This window comes from Pteropus medius, unplaced genomic scaffold (genome assembly GCF_902729225.1).
Source record: "Pteropus medius unplaced genomic scaffold, Ma_sr-lr_union100, whole genome shotgun sequence".
Classification (NCBI taxonomy): domain Eukaryota; kingdom Metazoa; phylum Chordata; class Mammalia; order Chiroptera; family Pteropodidae; genus Pteropus; species Pteropus medius.
Window position 1 is genome coordinate 127,090 of NW_024356105.1, and position 12,186 is coordinate 139,275.

The window sequence follows — 12,186 nt, forward strand, 5'->3', positions numbered from 1 at the left end:
TTTGTGGAACCACAGAACATAACGGATGTCTTGAAATTTCTCCTCCTGGGACTCTCAGATGATCCAGAACTGCAGCCTCTAATTTTTGGGCTCTTCCTGTCCATGTACCTGCTCACCATGCTGGGGAATCTGCTCATCATCCTGGCTGTCAGCTCTGACTCCCACCTCCACACCCCCATGTACTTCTTCCTCTCCATTCTCTCCATGGCTGACATTGGTTTTACTTCTACCACCATCCCCAAGATGATTTTAGACATCCAAACTCACAGTGGAGTCATCTCCTATGCCGGATGCCTGATTCAATTGTCTTTTTTTATTGTGTTTGGATGTCTGGACAATACACTCCTAACTGTGATGGCCTATGACCGGTTTATAGCTATTTGTTACCCCCTGCAATACCTGGTCATCATGAATCCCCGCCTCTGCAGCCTGCTGGTTCTAGTGTCCTTTTTGGTCAGCCTTTTGGATGCTCAGCTGAACTGCTTTTTGATGTCAAAACTTTCCTTTTGCACAAATGTGGAAATTCCTCATTTCTTCTGTGACCCTGCTCAACTCCTCAAGCTGGCCTGTAATGATACCTCCACCAATAACTTATTAATGTATGTTATTGTTGCCATCTTTGGTGGAGTTCCACTCTCAGGGATCATTTTCTCTTACTATAAAATTGTTTCCTCCATTCTGAGAGTCTCATCATCAGGTGGGAAGTATAAAGCCTTCGTCACCTGTGGTTCTCACCTGTCAGTTGTCTGCTTATTTTATGGAACAGGCATTGGGGTGTACCTCAGTTCAACTGTCTCATATTCTCCCAAGAGGGGTGCAGTGGCCTCAGTGGTGTATGCGATGGTCACCCCCATGCTGAACCCCTTCATCTACAGTCTGAGGAACAGGGACATCAAGAAAGCCCTGCAGAGTCTCCTCAACAGAACAGCCTAGCCTCAATACTCCCTTCCCCCCATACTGTGGTCAGTAGATTAGAAATTTCTGCGAAACCAAACATCTGGAATTGGCAAATATGCCTCTTTGGGTACACAATTGTTGTAGCTCATGGTTTTCATTCCTTTTGATCTATTACATCAGAAAGTTGCTTATTCTGGCACATATTTGATGGGATTAGGGGACTATTCTCTGATGCTATCTATGTATAGCAAGATTACTGCACAATTGAATTTAATTGCAACTATGGAATCTTATGCATTTGTCCCCTATGACCCAGGCATTTTGTAGAAATTTACAACTCTCTTTTGAATACATAGCCGTATATGATTCCCAATTATTTTCACCATCCATGCCTATTTTCCCTAAAACTTTGGTTTAAATCTATTGATCTAGATTGTGTGAGAGAATGTGTGTCACTGGTCCTCCATCTCGGCTTCCTACTCAAAGCATCTGATGAGCTTTAAAATTCTTCATGTCTGAGTCCCATCACTATAGATTACAATTTCATTGGACCAGAGAGTGAAAATATTATGAATGCATTTAACAGCACCCCAGGTGGATCTGATATGCAGACAAGATGAGGACTATTGAATTTTGTCAGATCTTTTATTCAAAGATGACTTGTACGTCTTCCGTTGTTTTCTGTCTATGATTAGGTCGTAAAGAACTGAAAGTGATCAGAGCTCATAAAGGAGAAGATACGAAAGAGTTTGCATTAGTCACAGCCAATGTGATTTTTTCCCTCATATTCCTGGTAATACATATTTTTTTCTCACATACCTTCTCCATCCACACTCTACAGCTGTACCTCTGTGCTAGATATTAAGCTATTGTTTTCTGATGTAAACTTACCCTTTTATACTGTAATTTGTGATGCTGTGGTGGGGGCTGGGAATCTTTAAACTGCTGCTCTGATTTTCCATCTGGTTTCTCTTAGGGTTTTCCAGTAAGGGCCAGTAAAGGGCACCCACACTAACTTTCTCCTTACCCTTAGACTATGAGTCCATCAATGTTTACTGCAGTAATGACACTGTGTTCCCATGTTTTTTTTTCATGCCTTTCATCTTTCAAAAACCATTTAATCACATCTATATGAAATTATCTTCATTAAATAACTAGTGTGGTTTCTTTTCTTGATTGAACCCTGAAATCACATAATATGGGGAATAAATTGGAAGAATGCAAAGTGAGCTCAGGATAAGAACGAGATTGTAATGCTATGTCTTGATCAAGGGTGTACAATTGAGGTTTAAAGTAGTGATATGATATTTCCAGCGCCTGTGTGATTATAAATTTCCCTGTAGATCGTCAAGTCACCCAAGTCATTATGAATAAATTTAACTCTATCTTCATTTTCATTACTGAGGGGTAGTAAAGAACCACATCCTCAGCTAAAGGGAAATCTTTCTTTTCACTAGTAACCACTCCATTAGGATTCTAAGTTGTAACCATGCTTCTTTCTCTACTGTCTTTGGCCTCCTTCTATCTCCTTCTACACACCCAGGTATCTATGTACATATCCATCTTTCCTAGAGATGCTAGAAGTGGTTTCTGAAGTAGCAGTCTGGGATTTCTGAAAAGCTGTCCAATAACTCATTTAATCTACTCTGCCTTTTACCACTAAGCTATATCACGTACCAACTTCACTAACAATGATCCTAGTATCTGACTCAGTTTAATATTAGATTTGTCTTTCCACGCAAGCAGTCTAAAATTTCTCAACACTCATACCTCTTTTTTCAATTCTTCTCTATACTCCAGCCATGTGGTCATTTGGGCTCCCTAAAAATTTTCCCTGCCATTTATGCGCATACACATAATTATCATAATATTCCCATATCCGATTTAACTGGGTAAGTGGTCACATTTTCTTCATATCAGTTACTGAGAAACCAGTCACTGAGTTCTTCATACATAGAAATCTGACTCAAGAAGACTGTGTAGATTAAACACAGAGGTTGTTGAACCCATGATTCCCATATATCCCACTGCGTTTTACCACATAACCCAGAACTTCACTGAAAAAAAACTTTAAGAGTTAAAATTCAAAGATTGTAAAGAAAATATATGAATGGGGTGAGATAAGCTCTTACTAGTTGAGCAGAAATCAGAAGACCCTAGAGTCACTTGTTGAATTAATTCCAAAATGGCTGTGGCTTCTCTTGGCAAAGATGAAAGGACTCCATTGATATAAGAGAAACCATGGAGACTTCCTTTTCATGACGTGGTCAGAAACAGCATTGTGGGTTCTGCACAAATACCTAAACAGAGCACGTTCTTCCATGTGCCAGTTCTTTTCTAGTAAAGACTTTCTTATTTTGAGAAGGTGGTGATGTGAGAATGTTTGGGGACTATGCAGGAAAGCAGAGAGACATCTCTAGTGCCTTTTGTGCCTAGAGTCCAAATTGTTGATCGAGATTGAGGCCTTTGCTGTGCACATCTTCTAAGATGTTTTCAATATCCCCTGCCTCCTGTCTACATGCCTTTGTGTATACCCATGTCCATGTGAATTAGGCCTTCTAACTTACATGCAATGAATAAAATGTCAAAAAATATTGGGCAATAACCAGGTAGACCTAACTGGTATACGACGTGGGATCTTGAGATTATCATGTTCAGTGAAATAAGTCAGAAAAAGTTTAGAACGATCTGATTTCACTTATATGTGGGATATAAGACTGAAAGCAACAAATGAACAAGACAAACAAACAAAAACTCATAGGCATAGACAACAGCTTAGTCGTTACCAGAGGGAAAGGGGAGACAGAACGTGGTAGAAAAGGGTAAAGGGGGTGAAATATGTAGTGACAGAAGAAAATTTAACCTTGGGTGGTGAATACACAATGCAATATACGTACAACAGATTATTGAATTGTACACTTGAACGTATATGATTTTATTAACCAATGTCACCTCAATAAATTTGATATTAAAAAAATTAAGAAAACATTGGGATGTCACTCCAATGTCAATGTGTAAATAGAGTCACACTGTCGGCTATCAGCCCTCTTCTACTCTCTCACCAGCTCACTCTGTTAGAAGAGAGCTGTGATGTTGTCAGCTGCCAAATGGGGAATCTCAGGTGGTAAGATACTGAGAGATGCCTATGGCCAGCTGCAAACGAGGAACTGATTCCTGCCAAAGCCGCATGAGTGAGCTTTGAAATTGGATCCTCTTCTAGTCAAGACATGAGATGACTACAGTCCCACATTTAGAATACAGACTTCGGTGAAACCCCCTATAGGATTTAAGAAAATTGTCAATTTGATATGTCAAAATAGATGGTCTACTGTAACAACATACATAAATTCTACAGGAAAAATTAGAACTTTGGCTGTCATGCAAAATAACAAATTTCATATATCATTAACACATAAAATTCAAAAAACACAAAACAGGACTATAGGGAAAAATAGGAAGTTCACTCATGACACAACAACCTTAAATAAGAACATAGAAATTATAGCATATTCTTGGAGTAGAAAACACAATTATCTCTACATGGAATAATTAATTCAGTGAATTTGCAGACATACAAGTTACACATTGCTTTTTTTAATTGAAAAAAATATTGTCTGAGTTTATAAAAGCCCTGCAACTTGAAAGTGGACGTGAGGATTACAGGTGAGCTTCCTCCTGAGAAGAAGGTCCCAGAATCTTGAAAGTACATTCCCTTTGATTTTTCCTCTTCTATTAATAACAGCAAGTCCTCAGAGCTTGGGATAGCATGGACCGATTTGGCTAATTGTGAGCTCTGTGCATTGAGCTCTTAAGGCCATGCAGGAAGACATAATTGGCTTGTTTCTCCAGCCCTTCTGATTCCCTGTTTTAGTCCAGTGGGCCTCATATCTGAGTTCTCTTCCCTAAGAATCACTGCATCAGGAGGCCCACCACTAACTCCTCTTCACTGTCAGATGTCGGGAAGGAGCCTGAACCTTCATTGCTTGCCAGGCAGGACAGGTGCAGTGGATTCTCACTTCTTGGCCATACTCCAGCAGAGATAGAACAGCCCACTGAGGACCATGGAGATGGAGGACAGAGAAGAGATTGTCAGGAGCATTGTTTTTTTGCCATCATGACTAACAGGAGAGTTGGGACAAAGAGATGGGAAGGCACCAATATGGAAAGTTTCAGTTATTTTGTCCTTACAAAGGTAGATTCTGACTGCCTGGAGGGAGACAACTGAGCCTAATTCCTTTCTGAACCCCTAGAGCATATACTTTGCTTGGCAGAGAACTGCAACATTCTCTGTTAAATGCTGAATAGACTCTTCCTTGGATCTCAGAAGCAGAGCACAGGCAACATGGCTTCCAATAGTGCTTTCCTTCTTGGACTGTCATTCCTTCTAGCAATGACTCATAGGACTGGACAGAAGATAGAACGGTGCTTGTATGTATCCATGTCACTGATTTTCTAAGAAACCTATCATTTTCATATTTAATAGAATCTAGTACATTTAGATATAAAGAAAAGGGAGAAAACATTTGGAGATGAACGCAAATCTAACTCCGATTGTTGTACATACAATGCAATATATATATATATATGTGTGTGTATGTGTATATATATTTTTATTGAATGACACATTTGAAACTTATTTGATTTTGTTAATCAGTTTCACCCCAGCATATTTAATAAAAAATTTAAAAATAAGTAAATTCAATCCAAGGACCAAAAAATAGTGGAGATTTCCATAAAAATGAAAAAAATGAAAAATGCAGGAAAAGAGAAAGGGAGGTAAATCTTATTGTTTGGACTGAGACACATTTTAGAATTTCCACTCATTCTATGGATGAATTACCATGAAGAAAGAGGACATAATAGGCTTCTATCTCTCTGCCTTATAATAGAATATAATGTCATTAAAACTGTGTTGAGATTGTATTTAATGAACAAGGCCACTTTTCCAATATGATTTAAAAACCATGACTGAACATTTATTAAGGACAAATCTCTGTAGGTGCCACACGTGTCCCAGAGATGGGTGTTATTTTCCTTATGTCTATATAAGAGATATCAGCACAGAGAAGTGGAGAAATTTACACGTTCTCCACATCCCGTGGGTGAGAGCTGTGTACTCAGACAGACGTCGCCTGATTCCCATCCCAGGGCTCTGTCCCCTCCACCATAGCACAATCATTATTTCTTTCCAAATGTGCTTTAATCTCAGATGAGCAAATGGAGGCAGAATCACCCATTCCTTTCCTTGGGATTTGCCCAGTTCATCTGTGATTTAGCAGAATGTACTAAGTGGTTTGCACGAGTATTGTGGGTCATAGGGTTTTCTATGAATAGTAATGAATTTTCCAGCGCATTTTGTAAACCTGAGATGTGTAAATATCATTCCTTATACAAAATGGGAATTTTGATGTGGCTCTATCATGAAGAGTCTATTTCTGATATTATACCTTGGCAGTCAGACTATGTAGGTGATTTTGTCTGACTTTTCTATTGGGAGGACAAGTATAGGTAATGCATAGTAAAGTTGCACATGTATCAAATTTTTATAACTCACACAATTATGTGTTTATATCTCCAGGAAATTCTCATTTCTACGACATTAAGACGACCATGATAATTTTCTTAGTCTTGTCATCAAAAAATTGAAAAATAAAATGAAGTTTATCCCTCAGGTAATATTATACATCATTTAAAGCGTTGAATAGGTGTATGACATTCACAGAGAGAATTAAAACACAATGCTGTAGTAAAGAGAAATCCGTATGTGTAGCACGAGGGCATTGAGGTAAATTTTCAAGAGAATGGTTTGTAAATATATGAATTAATACGAATATTAAAAATACAGTGAAAGGAAAACACATCCCCCAAATTCATGACAGCATTTGCCTTTGGACAACTAAAGTGCAGGGGAAGAAGACCATAGGGATAACAAAAAAAACCAAAAAAAACAAAACAAAATAAAACCCTCAAGTTTCATTAATAATAAATACAAGTTCTAAAGCAAGTATTATTAAATATTTATATTCTAATGTGTGTAGTGGGTAACAATGGTACTGATAATAATTGATAAAATTAATACAACATTTATTAATTGCCTGGCTATAATTCTCTTCCCTGGCTATAAGTTAGTATGCCCAAAGGACTTATGTGGAGAGATTCTAATTTAATTGGTTCTGGGCTATGGCCCATCCATTCATAAATTTGAAAAGATGTGCAGGTAATTTAATTTTCAGCTAGCATTGATAACCACTGTTTAAATCTTTTATATTTATAATTGAATTTTATTTCTTACAGCAATCTTATATTGTCAGATCAAATAATATACCAATTTTACAGAAACAAACTACCTGAGTGTTTGTGCTATTAGTCTTTGTTGTTATGCCTTTTGTTTTTTCTGAAATCACATCACGTTTTGATCTGTCAAGACAAATGAAGACCTGAGTGGCCTTCAGGGAGCTGAATTTAGGAGAAATGTAATCCACGTATAAAGAAGAATTGACTTGAAAAGTTCCTTAGCTGGCATAAAGAAGGCCAACTGAAAGTTTGAGACCTGACTTTGCACCTGAATTTATCAACCGTTAGGAGATTAAGTTTGATGAGAAATCAAACCTTCACAAATGTTTATTATTTGAGACATATTTAAAGAGTTTTACCAAGCCGCTACAAATAAAAGCAGTAAAGAGCAAATTCAACCTGAGATATTTCTCTGGGATGGTGTATTACTTACAGAAAATAACCTTTCAAAATGAAAAATAAGTCCAGAGTACTCATGAAAGTTAATGATTATTTAATCATTGGTGCATCATAAATGAATACTATCTTTAGGATCAGTGATGCTGTATGATTTCATGCATTTAACAAGAACATATTTTTCTAAAGGTGAAGTCCACGAAGGCCAAATATTTGTATATTTTAGTTGTATTTAAAGGGACTTTGACCAGACAACCCACACATTTGAGTGAGCAGTTACCTCCATAGAAGATGGCTTTTATTAAACCAAATAACGAGGAAAAACTCTTACGAATAATTGCCATACAAAAATGCTTCTGATTATGAACATTTCATTTTAATTTAGAATCCAGTTTATGTGGTTTTAGCTTTTCTAGACTACATTCCAAATTAAGAGAATTTCCTATACTGCATTTGGATAAGATAATGTCCTCTTGATTGCTTCTTAGCATCTTTTAATTATGATGATTTTTTTTCTTAAAGAGAGAAAAACATTACTTCTTCCATATTTTCTTTCAAAAGTATAAGTATAATGTGTTCACGGATTTGTCTTCTCAGAATGATCTTTCTTTAATAGTCTTTGACCCAGTGTGTCAAAAGTGGACATATATAAAAACAGGTGAATAGCCCAGAGATCAATAAGGAAAGAGATGTAAAAAGAATTCACAATTGAGAAATGTTGTCGAAGGTAGTGGGGGTGTATGGTCCTCAAGTGTAAATACTTCATCTGTTAAATCCAAAATATGGATACTTAGCTGGATGCCTCTATATTTGTTTTATTCATACAACACTCTCTTTTTTTTTTTCTCAAAATGTGTCCCATCTGCATGGAACCATGCAATCTGACAGGTAACTCAAAATTCTTCCTCTTGAGACTCTCAGATGGTCCAGAAGGGCAGCCTCTTCTGTTCAGGCTTTTCTTATCCATGTACCTGGTGGCTGCTCAGAAACCTACTCATCATTCTGAATGTCATCTTTGACTCCCACCTCCATACCCCTATGTACTTCTTCCATCCAATTAGTCCTTGGCTGACATCAGTTTCAGCACAAATATAGTCCCCAAGATCCTGGTGAATCTGCAGACAAACAGCAAATCCATCATCTGTGCAGGTTGCCTAACTCAGGTTACCTTTCTTCTCTTTTGCATGTTTGGACAGCATACTCCTGGCCCTGATGACCTATGACTACTTGATGACCACATGTCAAAACCTACACTATCTGGTAATAATGAACCTGTGCCTCTGTGTCTTGTTGGTTTTGCTGTCATTTTTCATTAGCTTTTGAACTCAGACCTGTAGAATTTGATGATGTCACAGCTTACCTTCTGTTCAGATGTGGAAAGCCCTCATTTCTTTTGTAACCCTCCTCAACTCCTCAAGCTTGCCTGTAATGATAATTCCACCAATAACATGTTATCCTATTTTATTTGTGTCATCTTTGGTGGCGTGCCACTCTCAGGGATCTTTTTCTCTTACTATAAAATCATTTCCTCCATTCTGAGAGTCTCATCACCAGGTGAAAAATATAAAACCTTTTTCACCCGTGGTTCTTGCCTGTCAGTTGTTTGCTTACTTTATGGAACAGGCCTTGGGTTATATCAGAATTCAGCTGCCTCATCTTTCCTGAAGAAGGATGCAGTGGTCTTGGTGATGTACACCATAGTTACCCCATGCTGTGTCTTTCATTTACAGTCAGAGACTGCTAGAGTGCACTCTGGAGGATTATCAAAAGAAATAGCCTAATCTCAATAACTGTGCCATCTTTTTTAGTTCATAGAACTGGAAAAGCAGCAAAATCAAACATGTGCTACAAGGAATTTCTGACTTTGCAGTCACATGGTGAATATATACCTATATGGCTTTCTACTTTCTGTTTACTCAGGTTTCTCTTGTTGTATAGCTGTATTGGAGTTGGGAGATAATTTTGGACTCTCCACTTAGGTCATAGCCACTCCAAGATTATGTGTAGTACATCAGTACACCCTTCTCACTTACCTAATGCATTATTCAGGACTTGGTAAAAAGCAGTCTTGCTTTGATCACTATAGGGCTAATCACTAATTTCTATGTATAGCCACTTTAGAGACATTGGGTCAAAGAATATAAAGTAATTATAGCTCTCTTTCCTTTATTTTTTTTCTAGTTTTCTCATGATTTTTCTCTGTTCTCAAGGAGGCTCTAAATCCTACTTTAAGAACCAATAAATTCATAATTTTGCTCCTTCATTATGTTGGTGAGATTCTTGATTAAATAGGATGACTGTTGAATTCCCTGTCTAAGCCGGGGTATTTTGAAATTGAAATGGAACAGTATTAATACTGAGTTTGAAGAAATAGTTGTCAATTGTAACTTTCCAAGGAAAACTGGGATGTACCATTCCCAATAAAAGGGGATGTTTTAAAAAATTCTCAATGTTTTAAAAAATTCTCCTTCCCATTTCAACATCTCCCCAGTCAATTAAATAGCCAGACTTAAAAGGATAAATACTGTATCATTCCACTTATATGAGGCACCTAAAGTAGTCAAATTTATAGAGATATAAAGTAGAATAGTGGTTTCTATAAGCAGGGAAAAGAGGAAATACAGAGTTAGTGTTTAATGGGTAAATAATGTTACATTTTTGCAAGATAAAAGGAGTTCTGGAGATGAATGATGATAATGGTTGCTTAACGTTGGGAATGTACTTAATAAAACTGAATTGTACCCTTAAAAATGGTTAAGATGACAATTTTTATTTTAGGCGAGGCAACCCTTGGTTGACCTCACAGATTGCAAGACCTTGTCAGCTTACAATTTCGTATTTTTTATTTTCATTTTTTTTAATGCCTACAGCACCTGGTCTTCCTACATGGTCTCCCATCAAATTACTAAGCAGGCTTGACACTGTTTAGCTTCAGAATCAGATGGGATCGGTCTTGTTCAGGGTGGCATCACCATAGACTAGATGACAAATTTTATATTATTATTATTATTATTATTATTATTATTATTATTATTATTATTATTTACCACAATGAGAAAGGTCTCCTGTTAGGAATGAGGAGCATATTGCTCCAGATATGTGGTGTACCATTTAGTTCTCAGCATTAGACCCCATATAACTGCCTCAGCTGCCGAGAGCCAGCTAACCATAATCATGCCTCCTTCTGTGGAAGCCCACATCCAATGACATTTGGCTCCTTATCCCCAATTTCAGGTTCAATTATTATCTTAATTTTAAAGATGAGGAAACTGCCCAGTAGCATTTACATTGTTCCATTTGCATTTTTCCTCAAATCGTAGTGTGAACTACCAAGATAATGAATCTGGATTACCTTTAGTGGCTGAAGTAAGAGAATTGCAATCCATGTATCAGAAAGGGTTGATATGAAAATATGTTAGCTAGGTAAGAGGTCTGGGTCTTAAAACTTACTGTGGGGCCTCCTTTGGTGCTAAACTCCTCAACTGCAAATAGGAGGCTTTATGACCAAAAAAAATGAAACCACAGACATATGAAATGGTGCTCAACATAATGAACCGTCAGGAAAATGTGAATCTTAATCGTCAAAAACTTAATCATGAAAAACTAAAAGCTTTTCCTGTAAGATCAGGAACAAAAAAAGAATGGTCACTCTCACCACTGTTACTCAAGATGATATTGAAGTCCTAGCCAGAGCAATCAGGCAAAAAGAGAAATAAAAGTTATATGCATTGGAAATGAAGAAATCACATTGTCACTTTTTGCAGACATCATGATTTTTTACATAGAAAACCCTAAAGACACCACCAAAGAACTATTAGGAACAATAAACAAATACAGTAAAGTTGCAGGATACAAAATCAATGTACAAAAATCCATCGCATTGCTATACACTAACAATAAAATTTCAGAACAAAAAATGATAAAAAGATCAATTCCTTTTGCAACTGCAACAAAAAGAATACAATACCTAGGAATGAACTTAACAAGAGATGTTAAGGACCTATATACTGAAACTATAAGACATTAAAATGAATTGAAGATGTGGTACATATATACAGTGGAATATTACTCATCCATAAGAAAAGATGAAATACTGCCATTTGCAACAACATGGATAGATCTTGATAGTATCATGCTCAGTGAAATAAGTCAGAGAGAGAAAGTTGAGAACTGTACGATGTCACTCATATGTGGGATGTAAAACCGAAATCAACAAAGGAATAAAACAAACAAACAAAAACTCATGGACACAGACAGCAGCTTAGTGGTTACCAGAAGGAAAGGGGGAAGGGATAGATAGATAAGGGTAAAGAGGGTCAAATACATGGTGATGGAAGGAGCTTTGACTTTAGGTGGTGAACACACAATACAATATACAGATGATGTACTAAAGCATAGTATGCTCAAAACCTATATAATGTTATTAATCAGTCTCACCTCAATTAATTTAATAAAATAAACAGCAAAAAAAAACACAAAGAAATGGAAAGATATTCTATGTTCATTGATTAGAAGAATCAACATAGTTAAAATTATTTTAACTATGCCATATTACCGAAAACAATAAACAGATTTCATGCAATCTACATCAAAATCTCA

General features: G+C 36.9%; 1 protein-coding gene across 1 annotated transcript; it reads left to right on the plus strand.

The window, feature by feature from the left end:
* The first annotated feature begins 11 nt into the window (after positions 1-11).
* On the plus strand, positions 12-933 carry LOC120600554 (olfactory receptor 18-like). The gene has a single exon (XM_039859965.1). It carries the CDS (start codon positions 103-105, stop codon positions 931-933), a length of 831 nt encoding a protein of 276 aa, XP_039715899.1. The 5' UTR covers positions 12-102.
* The last annotated feature ends 11,253 nt before the right edge of the window (positions 934-12,186 follow it).